Source organism: Erpetoichthys calabaricus, chromosome 16, assembly GCF_900747795.2.
Source record: "Erpetoichthys calabaricus chromosome 16, fErpCal1.3, whole genome shotgun sequence".
Lineage (NCBI taxonomy): Eukaryota > Metazoa > Chordata > Cladistia > Polypteriformes > Polypteridae > Erpetoichthys > Erpetoichthys calabaricus.
Window position 1 is genome coordinate 92,181,067 of NC_041409.2, and position 23,352 is coordinate 92,204,418.

At 44.7% G+C, this 23,352-nt stretch overlaps 1 protein-coding gene across 1 annotated transcript in view; it reads right to left on the reverse strand.

The window, feature by feature from the left end:
* LOC114666627 (protein shisa-7) overlaps positions 1–23,352 on the reverse strand; it is a 48,523-nt gene that overhangs the window by 14,417 nt on the left and 10,754 nt on the right. Inside the window, exon 2 of the mRNA XM_028821554.2 lies at positions 10,835–13,413. Coding sequence (XP_028677387.1) covers positions 10,835–11,490 — 656 coding nt within the window. The 5' untranslated portion in view covers positions 11,491–13,413. The remainder of the gene's footprint in view (positions 1–10,834; positions 13,414–23,352) is intronic.

The window sequence follows — 23,352 nt, forward strand, 5'->3', positions numbered from 1 at the left end:
TTAAAATGAATTCACAAGAAGTTAATTAGCAAGGCAAACAAGTCACCCATTAAGAAAAGGGTTCTAATGAAAACCTGCAGCCACGGTGGTCCTCCAGGACCGGAGTTGGCGATCCCTGGTCTACGAATAAATGTGGTTGTTGGTGTTGTTATCCCTCAGGCCCCTGCATCTCTTACCCAAGCCCTGTCTTTTATTACACCACACAGTGTGCTCTCCGCATGTTTGTTAAGTGTTTGGAGTCTGTAAGACCACTGACACCCTAAAAATCTATTATTGATTTGGTGGTGCGTATCACCACCTGATCTCTGAATGGGGAGACACGAAGACAAGCAGCCCTACCACTGCATTGGCTGGCAGAGACCGTTTTCAATGGACTACAGTGCTGCTGCGTAGTGAAAGAAACCACATATTGATTTCCAAGCTGGGCATGAATGTGAATGCGTTCCGCGTGCCCTCGACACGTTTTTTTTGGTTGTGTGATCTGCACTGGCGTGAGGAGGTGATGCTGCACTAATGGCGAAGAGCTTGGCTGATTTGAGCCCCTGACACAATGCAGACAGGTGAATGGCACTTCACCCCTTAAAAAAGCAGCTTTGGCCAACATGACTATTCTACTCGGAGACCTGGACCTGAATCACCTCCTCTCTGAAACTGAGGACACACCAAGGAAATCTGGTGCTTGTTTGTTTTCTTCTTGATGACTTGGCTTTGTTGGGCAATGACAAGTAAAAACGCTTTCTCTAAATGTTCATGAAATTTGCTTGTGAACTTTCAAAGACAGAAATCCAGACCCATACAAATTTTAAAAACATCTGCACACTTAAAGGCCATGTCACATTAGATGACCTTTCCAGTGATTTTCAGTCATCGCCTTCATTTACGTAACCTTAGCAAGTTGGAGGCAGCAGGCGGCACAAAGCTATGAAGCCCGTCGTGTTACATGACACTCCCTGCCACTCAGTGCACCTAATTCAAGATTTGCTCCGACAAAATAAGACAAAAATCACACCTGTTATAGTGGCGGGCTCTGTGTGCTTGACAGCCATGCCCAGATTCTAGCATGGTGGGCAGTAGCCAGGAGCTCTGACCTTGGGGCAAATATGCTGGCGGCCTGAATGCTTTCCTGAAAAGGGCCAACTTAAGCAAACAACCACACCCATGGAGCACTCCTGGGTGGTTCTGGGATAAATCACCATGGTAACAGCTGACATCATCAAAAATGGCATCGCGGCAAGATGGTAAATATTTCCACTTTTCATCTTAAAGTGAGAAAAAAATGTTATTTTTTAGACACCTTCAAGTTCACTTAATTTAAAATCCATCCAAGGAAAGCTTTGAAAAATGAACAAAGACTGCTAATCCTAACAGTAACGCCGATCCCTTACTTCATAGCGGTTGGTGGTGATATAGCAGTAATGGACACAGAAAGAGAGATAAAGGAATCGGTGTATTGTGCTGTGCTAGTGTGATCTCCCTTTTTGGAGCTGCTGTCTGATAAAGAAAGTGACCTGTAGGGGGCATAACAGCACCTCAAACCTCAGGCAGATTGAAAGAAGAGTTTATTTATAATGAAGTACAGTGGAACTTCGGTTCACGACCATAATTCGTTCCAAACCTCTGGTCGTAAACCGAATTGGTCGTGAACCGAAGCAATTTCCCCCATAGGATTGTATGTAAATACAATTAATCCGTTCCAGACCGTACGAACTGTATGTAAATATATTTTTAAAAATATTTTTAAGCACAAATATAGTTAATTACACCATAGAATGCACAGTGTAATAGTAAACTAAATGTAAAAAACATTCAATAACACTGAGAAACACCCAGGCTCCCTGCTTAGCTGCACGCCCTCTCTCTCTCTCTCATCAGCACACGAGTCTGCCTGCTCTCTCTCTCTCTCTCTCTCTCTCTCTCTCTCTCTCTCTCTCTCATCAGCACACGAGTCTGCCTGCTCTCTCTCTCTCTCTCTCTCTCTCTCTCTCATCAGCACACGAGTCTGCCTGCTCTCTCTCTCTCTCTCTCTCTCTCTCTCTCTCTCTCTCTCATCAGCACACGAGTCTGCCTGCTCTCTCTCTCTCTCTCTCTCTCTCTCTCTCTCTCATCAGCACACGAGTCTGCCTGCTCTCTCTCTCTCTCTCTCTCTCTCTCATCAGCACACGAGCCTGCCTGCTCTCTCTCTCTCTCTCTCATCAGCACACGAGTCTGCCTGCTCTCTCTCTCTCTCTCTCTCTCTCTCTCATCAGCACACGAGTCTGCCTGCTCTCTCTCTCTCTCTCTCTCTCTCTCTCTCTCTCTCATCAGCACACGAGTCTGCCTGCTCTCTCTCTCTCTCTCTCATCAGCACACGAGTCTGCCTGCTCTCTTTCTCTCTCTCTCTCTCTCTCTCTCTCATCAGCACGCGAGTCTGCCTGCTCTCTTTCTCTCTCTCTCTCTCATCAGCACACAAGCCTGCCTGCTCTCTCTCTCTCTCTCTCTCTCTCTCTCTCTATCATCAGCACACGAGTCTGCCTGCTCTCTCTCTCTCTCTAGCACACGAGTCTGCCTGCTCTCTCTCTCTCTCTCTCATCAGCACACGAGTCTGCCTGCTCTCTCTCTCTCTCTCTCTCTCTCATCAGCACACGAGCCTTCCTGCTCTCTCTCTCTCTCATCAGCACACAAGCCTGCCTGCTCTCTCTCTCTCTCTCATCAGCACACGAGCCTGCCTGCTCTCTCTCTCTCTCTAGCACGCGAGCCTGCCTGCTCTCTCTCCCTCTCTCTCTCTCTCGCACGCGAGCCTGCCTGCTCTCTCTCTCTCTCTCTCTCTCATCAGCACACGAGCCTACCTGCTCTCTCTCTCTCTCTAGCACGCGAGCCTGCCTGCTCTCTCTCCCTCTCTCTCTCTCTAGCACGCGAGCCTGCCTGCTCTCTCTCTCTCTCTCTCTCTCATCAGCACACGAGCCTGCCTGCTCTCTCTCTCTCTCTCATCAGCACACGAGCCTGCCTGCTCTCTCTCTCTCTCTCATCAGCACATGAGCCTGCCTGCTCTCTCTCTCTCTCATCAGCACACGAGTCTGCCTGCTCTCTCTCTCTCTCTCTCTCTCTCATCAGCACGCAAGCCTGCCTGCTCTCTCTCTCTCTCTCTCTCTCTCTCATCAGCACACGAGTCTGCCTGCTCTCTCTCTCTCTCTCTCTCTCTCTCTCATCAGCACGCAAGCCTGCCTGCTCTCTCTCTCTCTCTCTCTCTCTCATCAGCACACGAGTCTGCCTGCTCTCTCTCTCTCTCTCTCTCTCTCTCTCTCATCAGCACACGAGCCTGCCTGCTCTCTCTCTCTCTCATCAGCACACGAGTCTGCCTGCTCTCTCTCTCTCTCTCTCTCATCAGCACACGAGTCTGCCTGCTCTCTCTCTCTCTCTCTCTCTCTCATCAGCACACGAGTCTGCCTGCTCTCTTTCTCTCTCTCTCTCTCTCTCTCTCTCTCTCTCTCATCAGCACACGAGCCTGCCTGCTCTCTCTCTCTCTCATCAGCACACGAGTCTGCCTGCTCTCTTTCTCTCTCTCTCTCTCATCAGCACACAAGCCTACCTGCTCTCTCTCTCTCTCTAGCACGCGAGCCTGCCTGCTCTCTCTCTCTCTCTCTCTCTCATCAGCACACGAGCCTGCCTGCTCTCTCTCTCTCTCATCAGCACACGAGCCTGCCTGCTCTCTCTCTCTCTCTCTCTAGCACGTGAGTCTGCCTGCTCTCTCTCTCTCTCTCTCTCTCTCTCATCAGCACGCGAGTCTGCCTGCTCTCTTTCTCTCTCTCTCTCATCAGCACGCGAGTCTGCCTGCTCTCTCTCTCTCTCTCTCTCTCATCAGCACACGAGTCTGCCTGCTCTCTCTCTCTCTCTCATCAGCACAGGAGCCTGCCTGCTCTCTCTCTCTCTCTCTCTCTCTCTCTCTCTCTCTCTCTCTCTCTCTCTCTCATCAGCACACGAGCCTGCCTGCTCTCTCTCTCTCTCTCTCTTACATTGCAGCAGTTCAGCAGTTCACGTCTGACCGAGAACAATGCAACACGTGCGGAAATCATCAGCGTGCGCAAAACAAAAGGGAAACTGGCTTGTTCGTATACAGAGTGTGTGGTCGTGAACCGAGGCAAAAGTTTGGCGAACTTTTTGGTCGTAAACCGAGTTGTACGTGTACCGAGACGTTCGTGAACCGAGGTTCCACTGTACCTCTAAACAGATTTTGTGCCTCATTCGGGATTCCATGAGCAACACAAAGTCAAACCAACGGTACCCAAGTGGTGCTGCCACTGAACAACCTGGGCACTGCAGTCCTGATGAGTAGCCCTGCTTGGGTACTTGGGGGGCTGCCAGGCAGAGGGAGGACATCTCTGTTTAAGGAAGTGCTTCCCAGGTGTGATGCTGAGGCCCCAAAAGTACATAAATGGAGCCGCTCCGGGGGTGACTGGGGCAATGAGGCTGCTGGGAAGTGTTGAGGAGAAGAGAGTCAAGTGTGTACTGAAGCCTGTTTAGAGGTACTTCATTATAAATAAACTCTTCTTTGAATCTGTCTGAGGTTTGGGGTGCTGTTATGCCCTGTTACAGGTCACTTTATATACATATATCTACTCTCTATATAGAAACTCCTAAGCCTAAAAGTGCAACGATTTTATGTCACGTTTTTTGTCACGCTTTAAATCAGTCCTATTTTAAAACCTACATATATATGTTTGGTATCATTCTTTTCAGAATTTATCGAACTTTAATGCGCTGTTGTTAGATTTTCAGATTCTTATTCCGTTTTTTAAATTATAAACTAAAAAATATCAAGAACTCACGTTCCAACGAGATGAGACTTTGTGCCATCAGATTTAACGACGCCCGGGGCCGGAAATAAAAGACAAAGAGTAGGACAGCTGCTTTACAGGCTTTGAAATGTTCAAAGGGCCGTGCGAGATGCAGATCATGCGGCACGGAATGGCAGCAGCAAGCCAGTAGCTGATTGAGCAAAGAGGAGGTAAAAAAAAAACGGTATTTGTTTCCCATTGTATCGCCGTTTAAGAGGGGGTTTTGGAGGAGCGACTGCATCTCCTTGGGGTGCGTTCAGCCCCCCTCTTCACAACGCAAGTGGCAGAGATGCGAAGTGGCCGGTGCGTAGCTCAGGTCAGGAGGGTTGGTGAGCGGAGCAAGCAGGGTTGCGAACCCCCTAGTATAGTATAATATAATATAATATAATATGATATGATATGATATGATATGATATGATATGATATGATATGATATGATATGATATAATATCCATCCATCCATCCATCCATTTTCCAACCCGCTGAATCCGAACACAGGGTCACGGGGGTCTGCTGGAGCCAATCCCAGCCAACAAGGCAGGAACCAATTCTGGGCAGGGTGCCAACCCACCGCAGATAATATAATATAATATAATGTGATATAATACCATCTTCCGAGCTTCCTTTATCATGAGCAGGATTACTGGGACATGGGGCCTTTACCAGCACACAGGGCACAAGGCAGGGTGAACACGCACAAACACTTTGGCCAGTTTAGCATCCCTAATCTTGTAACCAGCATGCCTTTGGACTGTGGGAGGAAACTGGAAGACCTGGAGGAAACCCATGGAGACACGATAATATATTATATCTCTATTATAAAAAAAAATCTTGGGATGAGACGAGACTTTTTTTCCTGCGACGAGATGTGATCTTTTGAAGAGAGACAGAGAGACACTTTCACATACCGTGAGACGATAAAGTCAGTCCCTACTTACAACCATTTTCAAACAAGACCACGGTCATCTAACCTCGCAGTTGTTGGAATGCTTTTGGCAGACACACTTCATGTGCTCTCAGCTCTTCAAAATTTTATGCGTTCTAGATGACACGTCAATGACTAAGCAAAGAAGAAAACCTAAAGACCTAAAAGCGTTGGAGAGAAAAGAAGGCACAAAAGAACAATAATCATCTATGTGCAAATTCTGAAAATAAGGAAAGCAATAATCAGTCCATCCTGCGAGAGAAGCCAAGAGATTTAACCACACCCGGGGGCCGGAAAAAGACAAAGTAGAACGTCGTAAAGAATTAAAAAACGTTGGCGCGATACACATGCAGAGCAGGTTATAGAGATAATGGAAGTAGGAAAATTCGAAAGTCTCAAAAAAAATGATAGTAAAGATCGCATTACCGCAAACAAACGGAAATTATTACTGGGGTGAAATAACGGAACAGCGAAAAGAGATCGAATATATTGTTCGGATTGAAACTTTAAGTCGGAGACTTGTAGATCGTCTAATTTGTGTTGCCATCAGGGGAAAAAAAAAGTAGCGTTTCTTCTTCTTAGTGATAAAAATCGGAAAAGTGACGTCAGAGTCTCAGTTTACTGTCTACATGTGACAGAAAGCCGCTTTGAAGATCGATGTGCGCGCTTCCATGTTTGATGAATGGTTCGACGTGCATTCGTGGTGCTTTTATATTCAAGGGTCGCATATTCCCGATCGTAATGACGCGATACATTTTAAAAGTCTCACATACCGTCTTCTTTTTCTGGGGCTTTCTCCTGACCTGACAGCAGCGGCAGGCAGCGATCGCCACACGGAACACGTTACATTTCTGATATTCCAACTCTCTGCACATTTAGAATCCTTAGATTTATATTTGATATCACTTTCATGATGAAATGCATTAATAATAATTCTTTACATTTATATAGCACTTTTCTCACTACTCAAAGCGCTCTCCACACAGGGAGGACCCGGGAAGCGAACCGACAATCTCCTTACTGCACCACCTGTGAGCATTAAAGTATGTATGTGACATTTTACAGATAAATCGTTAATTTCGTTTAAATAATGAATACTGTCAATAATTACACACATGGGGGTGACACGGTGGCGGAGCGGTAGCGCTGCTGTCTCACAGGCAGTCACGTTGCTGGTGCTCCCTGCCTGGAGTTCTCATGTGGGTTTCCATGCTGTGCTCCGGTTTCCTTCCAAAGACATGCAGATTTGGTGACACTAAAATGACGTCAGTGTATGTATGTCAGTGCTTGTATTCACCTTGCTATGAGCTGATGCCCCATCTAGGGATTGTTTCTATCTCGCGCCCGATGTTTGCTGGAATGGGCGCATCCCTGGATTGATGGCTGGAATCATTAAAGATCCTTTTCAGAGATATTGTGACAAGGTGCCTTTGGAATTTAATGGATGTTCCAGGCCATTCACAACACGGCGAAGCCAAACCAGTTCTCACCGTGATGATATCTTGCACTGCCACCTGGTGGAACCTTCCAGATTTACGTAACGTACGCACGCAAATATAAACATTAAAACGCTTGCGTAGCAGGAGCGTCCGCTGCAGCATGCGTTGTGTGAAGTATAAACCTGGCCTTAGAGTTTGCTGTCTGGCCAAAATGAGTGTCTTGACAAGGGAGGTGACCAAGAAGCCAGTGGTTACTCTAGCAGAGCTTCAGAAGTCCTCTGCTGAGATGGGAGAGCCTGTAAGAAGGCACTCTTGAGTAAAAGGCATACAACAGGCCTCTTGGAGTCTGCCAAAACAGCATTTAATCGACTCTGAGAGCACGAGGAAAAGTATTCTCTAGCCTGATGAGACAAAAACTGAATTCTTTCAGAAGAACTCCAAGCAGTATGTCTTCTGAAGACCAGACACTGCTCATCACCTGCCTCATACCATCCCTAAAGTGAAGCATATGGTGGTGGCAGCATCATGCTATGGGGTGCAGGGACGGGGGAGACTGGTCAGAACTGATGGAAGAGCCAATGCATCCAAATACAAAGTGGTCCTTGAAGAAGACCTGTGACCTCCGACTGGGGCGACGTGGCAATGAGCAAAAGCAAACAGCCAAGACAACGGCGGAGTGAAAACCTGCAATCTCAGACTGGAGTGACGGTTCACCCGAAATGAGATCTACAAGTGTGCAAAAAGTGAAGGGGTCCGAGTGTTTGCTGAACCAACCGACAAAATTAAAACGTGTGCAAAACATAAATAGAATAATCGCACACACAGAACACTCGAACAAATAATAAATAGTATTTTTATGTGGAAACAATGAAACAGACTACCTTTAAAACAACAAAAAAGAAAGCACAAAAATAACCACCACTTCTGTTTGATCCTGCCCCACCAAAAATCTTTTTTTTTTTTATTTTGCAATTGCGAAACTGAATGCAAAATAATAAGACATTGTACGTGTGATTGACACTTTAAACTCCAGGAACTAACAAAGATTTATAAAAGGACGTAATCCGAACATTTATTATACGGTGTCTGAAAATCAGGCAGGCGAATGCCACTATCATGGTATTATGATATTATCATAATATAGCGTCCCAGTCGATGTGGACCCCACTCCCATACCTGGCCAGGAAGCCTTAATAATGAAAAGTCAAGGAGGGAATGACAATATCGACTTTCTGTGCCAGGACCCGGATGTGGAAAGACATTACAGTGGCTACAGTAGGGCTGGCGTGCTAAGAAACTCTGAGTGACACCCGGGACAGTCTTGGGAACTGGGAAGAACAGCACAGTGGGTGACTGCCTGCTGTGTGCAGAGCATCCCCCTGAACACTGGGGGGCAGGATCCTGTCTAGCAAGCACCATTATGGATGCCTTAATAATAATTTATTACATTTATATAGCGCTTTTCTCAGTACTCAAAGCGCTATCCACACAGGGAGGAACCGGGAAGCGAACCCACAATCTTCCACAGTCTCCTTACTGCAAAGCAGCGGCACTACCACTGCGCCACCTGTTCAAAGCACCATGGGAGTTGTGGTCCCGCAGGTTCTGTAGACGCCGCTAGGGCGAGCTCTCTCGGATACAAGGCGTGCCGCAGTCCTGCCTGACCTGGAAGTGCATCCTGGAGGCAACTGATTCAGCATCAGTAGAACTGCCAAGTCCGGATTTAAAACAGAGCCCTCCACTCGGCTCAGGTAGTGGGTGTCGAGAGAGCAGCTGGACAACGCTCCCCTGGAAGAAAACGGAAGGAGCAAACAGGGCGCAGCCTGTAAAAGGTAAACGTTATTGTAAATAGAAGTGTTGGAGTTGAACCTGGGACTCTGTGTGTAGTTGTGTCTGGGGTTCGGGGTGCTGGGATGCCCCCTAGAGGCCACCCATGATAGTATGTAACGTCACAATGCACATGAGGTTAGGAGCAGGTGCTGATACAGTGCATTGCCGCACCCACCACATGACAAACCACCTCAGGATCCCAGATTAGGACCCGAGTGCAGCCATGCAGCGGGTGACACCTCAGCACCACACCAGTTCGGATAAAATGGAACCAGTGTGAGGTTTTTTATGGTGGCTGGAGTGCCAATTCTGCCACCAACGCCCAGGTTTTTCCCTGCAGGTTGAAGGGCCCACATGCAGGGCTGGACGCGGATTAACGTCATACCCAGGACGGTTCTATTCAATAAGGGCGTGCACAAAAGGGCCACCTCAATTGGGCGCAGCGAATAAAGGCAAACGCAACAAAATTATTACAGAAAATTTATTAGATAAAGGCAATGACTGCACGTATAAAAAGGTGAAAGCAAGAATATTAAAACATCCAATTAATTAATGCATGAACTTCTAACAAACTATTTCTAAAGCTCTCTATATTTCGTTGTTTTCTGCTCTTACTCATTGTTGTGTTACACTTGAAGCTGTAGATTACAGTATGTGCAATGCCACGTAGATATTTTATTATTATCTACTATTATTATCTATCTATTATTATCTAAATTATCTACAAACGCCTTTATTCGCCGCACTCAATTGAGGTCGCCCTTTTGAAGCGCGCCTTTATTTACGCGCGCCCAATTGAGGTCGCCCTTTTGAAGCTCGCCTTTATTTACGCGCGCCTTTATTTACGCGCGCCCAATTGAGGTTGCCCTTTTGAAGCTCGCCTTTTTGTGCGCGCCCTTATTGAAGGATACCACCCAGGACGGGTCAAGGGTCTTGCTCAAGGGCCCAACGGAGCATCTATGGGATTCAAACCAGCACACTTCCGATTGCCAGCGTAGATCCCCGGCCTCAGAGCCACCACTCGGCCCACCACAATGCGCGTGCTCTGTTTTAATTCTCAGAAAATCACCATGCGACAAGGCTGTGCAAATAAGTGAAAATTGAAACTTTCATAATGAAAATAAAATGAAGTATATGAATGAAATATAATGAAAATATATAAATAAATTTAATGAAATATAATCAAAATTTAAATGACTGTTAAAGGAAATATATATAAATAACGAACTGAGTATGTACATAATTATCATCGTTCATAGCTAACTATAATTTTTTTTTGTGTTCTTATTTCATAACGTCAAAATAATTAGACATACTTTTGTATGAAAATGTCGCCCTTGCCAAAGTGCCGCCCAAGATGATTGCCTCATCAGAATGCCAGCGCCATCTATACAAACTCACAGCGGGCCATTTTAGTATCAAAAATCGGTAGACTACAAGGTTTTGGACCGAGGTGGGTAAATAAAAGGAGGAAAAATCAAACTTCTACTGGAGTGCACGGGACGGGCTGCACTGGTGTCCAGGTGTTGTGAGGTGGCAAAGTTAACGCTTTCTCCTTCTAAAGACCATCAAGGATTATGGGATTGCACTAACAATCATGCTACAGTGAGAAATGGTGCCAATTGAAAACTGCACATCAAGATTAAAGCCATGAGTGCTCCTTGGGGTCAAGAGAGCCTGCAACACACAATGTTAGAAAATCAGCAGGCAGTATAGAACATGGACTGGGACTTTGATGCCTCAGCAGAGATGTGTAGTTTTTTCCCCAAACAGAGATCATATACTATCCATGTAAGGCACTAACTGAGAAACAGAGTGAGAAATCTCACCTTGGCATGTTGATGTCTCTGGGTCTTGGTCTTCTCGATGCCTTGTGGAAGGCTACCTTCATCCCAACAGCAACGGCTAATGTGAATGACAATACTCCCCCAATCACATACACCGTGCTGCTGCCCTGGTCCTTCAATGGGTTCAAATTAGGATCCTGACCAGGACCAAATGGCGCACTTTGTGTAGGAGCAGAATTGGCCCACACAGGAGTGTTGTAGTTGTTGCAGAGACTCTGGTTGAGCCGCTTGTTACGATGTTCGCAGCAGAAACGATAGTTACAGGTGCCGCAGCAATACAGATAAGTATTAGTCGAGCAATTGAAGGTCAAGTCAAAGTGACCCATAACATCATAGTAGCCCCAACAGACTTCACCCACTGGTATGGTAGCAGTCTTGGGTGGGGGAACCAGCGCCCCCATCCACGTCCCGTTCTTCTGAGGTGCTCTCTGAGGAAGAGGGTGTAGTGGCCCTTCTTCGGCCATGGGCACCCTCTTGATATGAGCGAGAAAGGGAGACACGGGGACTGGCCTGACTTCGCGCACGTGCTGGACCCCAGGACGGTTCGTTGTAGCTGAAGCCAGGGAGAGTCCAAGCAGCAAAACGAGAGGAGCCTGAAAGCAGTGCATTGTGGAGCAGCAGAGAGCGACCCAAAGCATACTCGCACCTGAGATCTACTTTGATTGAAAGTACTAGCGTCCCTTAAACCCGATAGATCACAACGGGTGGCCGAGTTCAGAAACGGCCACTCTTCTCCTTCAGGTGGACAGACGGCCGTGCAGATGAGAAGGGGGATTCAATCGTCTGGCCCTTATAGGAAGATCTCTTGAACTTCTTCCAGGGATACTTTTTTTACGAGTCCACGCTGACAGTGGAGGAAGCTCTACGGCAGTCTTTAGTCAGTTTGTTAATTTGTATTTTTGCTTTCCTTTTAGCCCAGTAATCCAAGTGTCCTGAGATTTTCAGTTCATCTAAAGTGTTTAGTCTATGGCTGTACAAGAAGCTTTTTAGTTGTGTGTGTGTGTGTGTGTTAATCTCTGCTCTCTATTTGAATCGTCCCTCAGCAGGGACGTTTCAGAGCCCTGTGATCCAAGCAAAACCAGTGGTAGAATTTGAAGCAGCAGGTTTCCACCAGATGATCGAGGTATTCACCACATTAAATGGCCAAATTCTGTCCCGGGTTACAGGCACTGTTCTACCGATAGCCTCGTGAAATTCCTTGGCACACTGACAGCTCAGGAATGTCGTTTCCAAGCAGTTTCAAGTTTGGTTTGAGTTTGGCTAATTTCTTTTTTTCCTTTTATGAGAATAATACTTCAGGATGCCGAAATACGGTTGAGAAATGAACAAAAAAAGAGAGCGAGAGAGACTCCAACAGTGTGATCGCGACACTCGAAACCGAGCAAGTTGTGTCAGTCGAGGGCAGGAAAGGCATCAACAGAGTGAGACACAAAGGCATTTGAATCGGACTTGCTTCTGATTGGTGTCTGCGTTTTCAGTCTCCAAGGTAACACTGCCCCCGCTGGCCTGGAGGTGTGACTATCTGTAACACCAGCAAATAAGGAATCAGGCGAAGAGACAAAAAGAAGAGAAAGTGTGAAAACAAAAGATCCACTTGAGGCAGAATCGAGGACTACAACAATCCCGTAATCTGTTCACTTTGAAATCTTACAAGATTTTTTTTAGAAAAGGTAAAGGCAAAATATTTTAAACTTTTCTGGATTAAAAATATATATTTATATATATTGATATCATGAGCTGGCTTTTGAAAAAACAATGTATTTTTTGCTTATTCCGTAGGAAAAAAGATTTAATTTGGCAATTGAAATGGAAAATAAAATATTCTTTCGTTGAAAAATTAAAAAGGTAAAATATTCTTCGTCAGCTGGAAAAAAATGCTGTCGCGCGGATCCACGTTCGGGACCCGCGGATTTGATTAGCAAGGACGAAAATCTCTCATCTGCCGTGAGAATGCGTTCAGTTTGTTCGGCTCGGCATCTTAGCACTTTTGTTCAGCTTGTTGGTCACAATGAATGAAAAGCAGCAAAATGAGTGCTTTGATTGGTCCGTAGATGGGCAGTTGTTCAGCTGGCAGTTTCTAGAAGTCTGCTTAATGGGAAGAACAAAAAAATTTCGATGTAAAATGTTCACTAACGGCTTCCCTTTGTAAAAAAAAAAAAAGTGAAATGCAATTACTAAGCTCCCCTTTCGACTGATACAAAACCTACAAATCGTTCCCGTTTATGGACGCTCCGTCAAAGAGATTGTCTGTAAAAAATATTCTGAATGTGAGGGAAATGGAAATGTTTGTTAGCATCACCTCACAGAGTGATGAAGATAACTTGGTGTCTTAAAAAAAAAAAGGAAAATGTGCTGGAATTCTTAGTATAAAAGAATTGTCTGAATGTGTGGCTATGAGGAGGGAGGGCGGGAGGACTCGGCGGTCGTCTTTTGTTCTCCTGGACTCCCAGAATGGGGCTCTTTTGGCAGTAACGTCGACTTCACTGTGCTTCTTCTGCTCGGCTCGCTGAACGCTGTAAGCAAGAGGTCCAGCTGCTGGGCTGCTCCCAGAGAAGTGTTTTCTGAAACAAACAGAAAGGGTTTATGGGAAACCTTTGTCATCCTTCCAACACAAAAAAAAAAAAAATAAATAAATAAAAACAACAAGCAGACAAAAGATGAGGAAGGAGGAAGCCCAGCGTAATACGGCCAGTCGCCAGACTGTAAACTACAAGAACGCGAGGTCAGTTCAAACTCCTGTGACTTGCTTATCAAACCTACACGGTCGGTGGGACCACCTCAGTAAAACTCAATCTTTAACAAGGTCAGGCAAGTAGATAAGCAGCCACACTGGGGGTCTGCACAAGAATGGGGGGGGGGGGGTCTAATTCTGCTACTTAACCCCGCTAAACTACAACCCTGCTTGCACCCAGACTGTACTAAGAAGTTTACTGGATGGGGTCCCCTGCCAAAAAGTCACTTGAAATGAACAATGATTGATTAAAACAATGAATGGCCTAACCCTAATTTATGAAATATATCTGTTTGCATTAAACCCACCAACCATTAACTACAGTTAGGTCCATAAATATTTGGACAGAGACAACTTTTTTCTAATTTTGGTTCTGTAGATCACCACAGTGAATTTGAAATGAAACAAGAAGTGCAGGACTCCTGAGCCCTTATGACCAGTGCACTCGGCACACCCGGAAGTGCAGCCGGAACTCGGCAGTCAACCACCTGGAGCACTTCTGGGTGGACTATAAAAGGGGCCAGCAGCCACCACTGAGGAGGAAGAGTCAGGAGGAGGAGGACAACGCTTGCCAACAGGAGAGGTGGAGAAGAGTGTGTTGTAGTGGCTTTCTTTGGGGTTATTTGCTTAGTGCTTGGGACTGTGTTATATCTGAGGGACACGGGGAAGACATGGACCCCAGGTGAAGAAGAAAAATAAATCAGTTTTTGGTTGATTTTAACGTGGCCCCGCTGTTAGTCTGTGTCAGTTCGGGCCCCTTTCACAATATATATAGTATGGCGAGAGCCGCTGGGGGCTTTACCCAGGCAGGATGCCCGGAAGGACCGAAGGAGGGATTATGCCTCCTCCGGACCACAAGGGGGCGACTGCCCTGGTGGCTATGGGGACCACGGGAAAGGAGCATAGAAGCTCAACCCTATAGGGGACCGTGGTCACCACCAGGGGGCGCCCAGATGCCTGAGGAGCCCTGGCCCTCAGCACTTCCACCACACCCGGAAGTGCTGGGGGGACGAAGACCAGGGTGCTTCCGGGTGCACAGCCAGCACTTCCACCACACCAGGGAGTGCCAGCAGGAGCACATTGGGAGACACCTGGAACACATCTGGGTGGGGATAACAGGGGCCGCCTCCCTCCACACACACACTCTCACATATATACAGTATATATATATATAATATAATATAGTCACTATAGTGAAGTATGTGCATCAGTGGATCACAGTCTGACTGGGCTCATCTATGTATTTATATATATTTATATATATATCCGTCCATTATCCAAACCGCTACACACATACACACACAGTATATAAATATACTACATACTACTACGCAAATATATAAAATGCACATATTATATACACACAAATATATATATATTATATACATTTTATGCTTTCTTGACATATGCTCATTATAGCAGTTAAAATATGATTGGGATAATTGGGATTACAAACCTCAGAGACCTAAAAGTGTTAAGAATGGCATCCTTCAAATAATTTATATTTTATATATACACACATACATACACACATTCATACATACAGTATAATTAAATATACATTCACACACACACACACACACACATATATATATGTATGTACTGTATGTATGTATATATACACAAACACACACTCATACATTTACACACACAAACTGTATTCTTTCTCAGTAAATGTTTATTATAACAGTTGAAATATTATATGTCTCTAACCTTCTTTTTGTTTGTTGTAACAGTTATATATATACAGTATATACTGTATATATATATATATATATATATATATATATATATATATATATATATATATATATATATATATATATATATTTATACACACACACACACGGTATACAATATACTGTATACCTATATATATAAGTTATATAACATTATAAAAATGTTACGCTTTTTCAGTGGATGTTCAATATAACAGTTGAAATGTGTACCTAAGTTTCTTTTCTATTTTTCCTGTGCAGGAATACTATTAACATATTTTGCTTATAACATCATTATTTATTGCTTTATTTAACCCTAACATGTGTATGCTGGGCTTGTGTGACGTCGGAGAGGCCCTGCTTGGCGCCGTCACCAGGACCAGACCTACTGGCCGAGGACTTGTGGTTGGCTGGTAATCCAAGGTCACTTTTACTTTAAATGGCAGTAAACAGAACACAGTGGCCTATCCATCTGGCAGCTGTACTTTTTAACTACTGAAGCCCCTCACTGTGTCTCTCTGTCGGTTGGAAGTGGGCACTCGCTTTTGGTATACAGGAACCTTAAGGAATAATGCAAACAAGAAACGCTATCATGTAATAAATAATCTGAAAGCTATTTTAAGCAGAGTGGCCAGGACACTAAACGTTGCGCCACAAGATGACAGATTCAGTCCCCACCACTGGCTTCGCTCTGCTACCTGTTTGTGTTCTAATTGCAGACACAGGATATGCAGCTGTGTGTAAAGATCCATCCATTATCCAACCGGCTATATCCTAACTACAGGGTCACGGGGGTCTGCTGGAGCCAATCCCAGCCAACACAGGGCGCAAGGCAGGAAACAAATCCTGGGCAGGGCGCCAGCCCACTGCAGGGCACACACACACACACATACACACACCAAGCACACACTACGGACAATTTAGGATCACCAATGCACCTAACCTGCATGTCTTTGTACTGTGGGAGAAAACCCACGCAGACACAGGGAGAACATGCAAACTCCACACAGGGAGGACTTGGGAAGCGAACCCAAGTCTCTTTACTGCGAGGCAGCAGCGCTACCCACTGTGCCACCCTGTATTTAACCCTTTGCAGTCGTATTTAATTTTCAACGTCACGCTACATTAGTCGTAATTAATTATTGAAAAAACGCCAATAATTACAGCAGTTATTTTTTTCAAGCACGTAGGAATAACACAGGCCACTTTTCTCGACCAGGCGACTGTGCAAATCGGTCAGAAACTTGCAGGGCCACCAGCGGTGGCCTGACGACCTATAGCGCACTTTTTACTAAGGCCAGTTTTCTGGCCTAACGACCGCAAAGGGTTAAAGATGCCAGACATAAATCTAATATATGCAATCAGCTGTACATAGCTAGAAACCTTAAGATGATAGATAGATAGATAGATAGATAGATAGATAGATAGATAGATAGATAGATAGATAGATAGATAGATAGATAGATAGATAGATAGATAGATAGATAGATAGGAAAGGCACTATATGATAGATAGATAGATAGATAGATAGATAGATAGATAGATAGATAGATAGATAGATAGATAGATAGATAGATAGATAGATAGGAAAGGCACTATATGATAGATAGATAGATAGATAGATAGATAGATAGATAGATAGATAGATAGATAGATAGATAGATAGATAGATACTTTATTAATCCCAAGGGGAAATTCACAAGTTTACTTAAATTCTCTTTTAAAAGTCACCGTTTACTACAGAAAGGTGCTATATAAAATAAAGGGCATTTGCTTAGATCTGTTCAAAGAGTGTACTGTTCTTTAAAATACTTCAGGATGTATAGTTTTTAAGATAGTAGTCTAATAATCTTTGTTATGCCAAGCACTTCGTGATGTTTGGCGTCCACATTGATTCTCCTGCAGTCGTGTGCCCGTAGATCAAAGGTCTGGATTTCAGTCCAGGGCAGCTGTGGCAGACACAGCAGCTTTTCATGGCAGCCAAGTTCTTAATCAGATGTCGAGTCACTCAATCATTTGTTGAACCTGCTGACTCTACTATAGAATTCTAAGGGGTCTAACCCTGGGTGGGCTGTTATTCCAATCTACAACAGCGGCCAGTTAAAAGGCACTGGTCAGTGAAGCTGATCCATGCTTTGTAATGAACTCCGTCTTCTTGTATCCCTACTTACTCTGCAGGTGCAGAAATCACTTGTAGTACAGAACTGATCCGTATGTCAGTTATTACTAAGCACACCAAGCAGGTCCTGACAATGAGCGACAGTTGTACATCACAGTCCATTTAGCTGCTTTCTTAGCAGAAGCTCAATTATTGATCACTGACACTGTAATCAATGGGCAGGTAATCTCATGGCACACTCAGATGAGTGGCACTTGAACGGTTGTTCCACTTATGGACAAATTGTTAAGCAAATCCGCCTGTTCAGCAGAGGCAAATATGTTTTTAGAAAGGAAAAGAGCAAATATCCAAAAACACTGAGGGTGTGTAGCAAATTCTGTGGACAAAATGGTTTAATCTTCGGGCTCAGGTTGTCCAGATTTTTTTTTTAAAGAACGCCAAATGCTAATGGCCGGTGATGTACTTTAAATCCTCAGCTGGATTATAACAGGCTAATAAATGGGGAAGTTAATGGTATGTGACCAGGCCAAGGGGTCGCCCACGTAACACCTGGCTGCAGGCACCCTTTCCGGAGGGTGGGACTGGACCGTGTGTCTGCCTGGGGGGTTGCCAACCGGAATCCCGAGTTGTTTCGTCGTGTAGTGGGTGTGGCAATGCTCTGTACCAGTGCCTGCTCCCCAAATTGACTTGACTTGACTTAAAGGTATGAACTTTCAATTCAGGGAACTGTGACGGTGAGCACCTGAAGCCCCTTTCTCACCACCTCAAAGAAAACTGAAGAATGCAAATCAAGAAGACCAGCTGATTAAATGGGCAGGTTTGGGGCATTGAGGGCTGCACTGGCTGCAGGTTTTCATTCTCACCCTTTTCTTAATGAGTGACCTGTTTTTGCTGCTAATTCACGTCTTTTGAATTCATTTTAATTGCTCTGTCTGATTTTACTTTTGTTCATAATCTGTGTTTTATCTATTGTTTGGTGTCCTTGAGTGTTTAGAAAGGCGCCTACAAGTAAATAAAATGTATTATTATTATTAATTGTTTCCTTTTCCTTAATTAGCAGCCAGACAATAACGAGATACAAAATGAGCCAAAGCAACTGGCGTCCATCATGCAGTATCTGAAAATAAAGAAAGATGAAGGTTTCCGGAATTCCGATCTGCTCAGGTCTACAAAACATTTTAGCAGTGCTCTTCGAAAAAGAGAAAATCAACAATTTCAGAAATGTCTGCTGAAATGCACCACGAGAGCAGCAACAAGCCACGAAATTAAAGAACAGGTTTAATGAACGACAAGAATCGGCGCCTCATTAAGCAACCGGTTGGAGTGAAATTATTTGGAGTTTCGGGGCCCTGACTTAGCTGGTCTTCTGTCGGCTCCCTCACTTCACGTCTCATTTCTGTCTGAGTGCCATTTAAGGAAAAGAAATGAAGCAACTGGGAGGAACGATGGAGAAATTCAGGGGGGGAAAATCTTAACAAAACAAGTCAGTTAAAAGGAATGTTAAAGGAGTTAATTAGCAGCAAAAACTAATTAAGAAAAGGGTTAGAATGAAAACCAGCAGCCACTGTGGAGGACTGGAGTTTGAGACCACTGCGCTCATGGCAGGTCTTTATCCGGGAAAATAAAAACCCAACTGAAAATCCGAACAAACGTTTACCGTGTTAGCTGGAACAAGCGGAGAGCACTTTGGTCACAGCTCAAGATGGTGTCACTATTTGCCTTCCCGAATGCCACTGCGGTTGCCCAGATTTTTTGACAGGCAGGGAAATGGCATAGCAGCTTGCCATTTAAGGATACGGAGCTGTACTTCTAGCTTGCACTCTGGAGACCCCCCCGTTCATAGAGATACCGGACTGGGTGGGGAGCTAGCGAAAGCGTCCCACTTGACCATGCCTCTCCACCCAGGTAAGCCCTAACTGTACTCAGGGCCTGAGACACGATGCACCACTCTGGAGCTCCATCGATCTGCCTTGCAGTGTACAGATATTTTCTAGCCATCTTTCAAACCCTGAATAAATCCCATCTTTCTGTCTATTTTTCATTTCCCTGCCGTTCTCTTCAATTCACACTCTCTCATGCTGGCACTGAGAACAGTTTCCATGGTAACAGCTCACCACTGTCAGAACCATCTTGAGGGTCCGTCTGTGGGTCTCTCTGTCCGTCCCTTCACTTGTGTTCCCTTGAAATGGTGAGTCACGGCAGGTCGGTGGTCCTGTCAAGTGCACAAAGGCGGCATGTCTCCATACGAGCAAGTCATCACGGGATGGCAGACAGACAGGCGGACATAATAAAAGGTGATGTGGAGACACACAAAGAGATGAGGAGGAGTGATTGAGAGACGAAACAATGAGAGAGAGACAGTCCGTCAAGGAGCGAATCTGTGAGGGTGAATTGAAAAAGGAGCACGCTGGGGATACGGACAGGCTGCAAAAGGTGACAGGGGGAGAGAGAGAGAGAGAGAAGGACGGAGGAAGGAGGAGTGGAGCGCCGGAGTAAGGGGGGAGAAGATTGAAGAAGGTAAAATGGTGGGAGAGAGCAAAGGTGTCAATTCAAATTAGGACCAGAGAACTATTGGGACCAAAAACAAGGAATGAGTGTGAAATGCGAACAGTCTTGCCAAACTTCAAGGATGAAGGTGCGCTCCCTAACCTAATGCTAACAAGCACATCACAAGTGAGATCCTGATATAGTGCCAGGTCGGCTGGCCGGGTAGCATAGCCACTAGGACAATGGACTTTAAACCACAAGGCTGTCCATTCATTTCCTACTTTGGACTCCTGTGTGAGTCTCAACAAGCAACCTGACGAACCTGAGCTCCAACTGTTTGTGAACGATAAGAGTCTGTGTGTGTGTGTACGCCATTATTACATAGCCCAGTAAGTCACCTTGGAAAAAGACACCTAACAATACAATTGTTATTACTAATATTAATATTGCCAGTTTCTGCCAAAAATACACTTAGAGGGTCCTCCATCAATGACTTGTACCATTTACAGCTTGAAGTTGCATGTGCATGTCCATCCATCCATCCATTATCCAACCCGCTATATCCTAACTACAGGGTCACGGGGGTCTGCTGGAGTCAAACCCAGCCAACACAGGGGGCAAGGCAGGAAACAAACCCCGGGCAGGGTGCCAGCCCACCGCAGTGCATGTACATGTTCAACATCAAATCATCAAGAGGGAGCTCCTTCTACCATGATGAGCCAAAATACACGGAGCATCCTCAACAGATGGACTGTAAACTGTCGAGCACCACAGCCTCCACTGTCAGCCCAACCTAAAGCCATAAGTCTTCAGTCTTCATTATTTTCCAACTTCTATGTGTGGTCGATGTGCTTGATCAGCCTGGTCCTGCACCTCCTCCCCAGTCTGGCCCTTTTCCTTCAGATCTTCTTTTACTTTATCCATCCACCTCCACTTTGGCCTCCCTCACTTTCTCTTCCGCCCACATATTCATCGTCTTTCCCCATCACATGTCCTCACCACTTCAACCTACTGTACGTTCCTGTACTTTTTTAGATTTCTCTCCAGCTTTTGTTGTACCTCTGATTGCCCCATCTCTTATTTGGTCCTTCTTTGTAACTCCACACATCCATCTCTACTTTCTCATTTCTGCCACATTAAACTTCTTCTTCTGTGCCCCCTTTACTGCCCATGTCTTACGACTGACTTTAAAACCTTACCTCTAACCTTCACCTTAATACTTTGATGGACCCCAATATTCCCGATACCTTCTTCCAATTGTTCCATGCACACAGCACTCTATGGGTTATCACTGTATGTAGTTTTCCATCTTGGGCTACCACTGATCCTAGATATTTAAATGGATCCACTCTTCTCAGTGGTTCACCCTATAGGCTAACTTCTCAACCCTGATCATCATTAATAAATCCCTGCCAGGCCCACTGTTGTAAAATTACTACATTAGCTTTAGCTCTCCTGAAAATATACCTGTAAACGTTTGTTTTTTTAAATGACCACATTTACATAATCATTGAGTCATACTGTTTAGCCTTGCAATGCTATTGGATAGTAAATATGTACAGGAGCTGGTCATAAAATTAGAATATCATGACAAAGTTGATTTATTTCAGTAATTCCATTCAAAAAGTGAAACTTGTATATTAGATTCATTCATTACACACAGACTGATGTATTTCAAATGTTTATTTCTTTTAATGTTGATGATTATAACTGACAACTAATGAAAGTCCCAAATTCAGTATCTCAGAAAATTAGAATATCAATAAAGACCAATGCAAAAAAAGGATTTTTAGAAATGTTGGCCAACTGAAAGGTATGAACATGAAAAGTATGAGCAGGCACAGCACTCAATATTTAGTTGGGGCTCCTTTGGCCTGGATTACTGCAGCAATGCGGCGTGGCATGGAGTCGATCAGTCTGTGGCACTGCTCAGGTGTTATGAGAGCCCATGTTGCTCTGATAGTGGCCTTCAGCTCTTCTGAATTGTTGGGTCTCGCGTATTGCATCTTCCTCTTCACAATACCCCATAGATTTTCTATGGGGTTAAGGTCAGGCGAGTTTGCTGGCCAATCAAGAACAGGGATACCATGGTCCTTAAACCAGGTACTGGTAGCTTTGGCACTGTGTGCAGGTGCCAGGTCCTGTTGGAAAATGAAATCTGCATCTCCATAAAGTTCGTCAGCAGCAGGAAGCATGAAGTGCTCTAACACTTCCTGGTAGATGGCTGCGTTGACCTTGGACCTCAGAAAACACAATGGACCAACACCAGCAGATGACATGGCACCCCAAACCATCACTGACTGTGGAAACTTTACACTGGACCTCACGCAGCGTGGATTCTGTGCCTCTCCTCTCTTCCTCCAGACTCTGGGACCTTGATTTCCAAAGGAAATGCAAAATGTACTTTCATCAGAGAACATAACTTTGGACCACTCAGCAGCAGTCCAAAGGCGAGACGCTTCTGACGCTGTCTCTTGTTCAAGAGTGGCTTGACACAAGGAATGCGACAGCTGAAACCCATGTCTTGCATACGTCTGTGCGTGGTGGTTCTTGAAGCACTGACTCCAGCTGCAGTCCACTCTTTGTGAATCTCCCCCACATTTTTGTTTCCCAATCCTCTCCAGGGTGCGGTTATCCCTATTGCTTGTCCACTTTTTTCTACCACATCTTGTCCTTCCCTTCGCCTCTCTATTAATGTGCTTGGACACAGAGCTCTGTGAACAGCCAGCCTCTTTAGCAATGACCTTTTGTGTCTTGCCGTCCTTGTGCAAGGTGTCAATGGTCATCTTTTGGACAACTGTCCAGTCAGCAGTCTTCCCCATGATTGTGTAGCCTACAGAACTCGACTGAGAGGCCATTTAAAGGCTTTTGAGTTAATTAGCTGATTAGAGTGTGGCACCAGGTGTCTTCAATATTGAACCTTTACACAATATTCTAATTTTCCGAGATACTGAATTTGGGACTTTCATTAGTTGTCAGTTATAATCATCAACATTAAAAGAAATAAACATTTGAAATACATCAGTCTGTGTGTAATGAATGAATCTAATATACAAGTTTCACTTTTTGAATGGAATTACTGAAATAAATCAACTTTGTCATGATATTCTAATTTTATGACCAGCACCTGTATATGCGCCTGGCCATTTGGTCATGAACTCATTCAACCTGCAGCCGCTCCTTGAAGCTCATCCCCTTGTTTTACTGGACTGGATATAACAAGATTCAAGTAAGTAAAATGCCTGAAATATTATTTATGTGTTTATTACAATGTCTAGGAGCATTTAGATACTAAGATACTGTGGAATATTTTCATCAAATTAGATTTTGAGCTTATTATGTCCATGTTGTAATTCTACAACATTGGGTGAGGTTGGTAGTCAAAGTAGCATATGCACCTTACATATTCCATGAGGACTTTACACTTCATATTCACATATGGAAA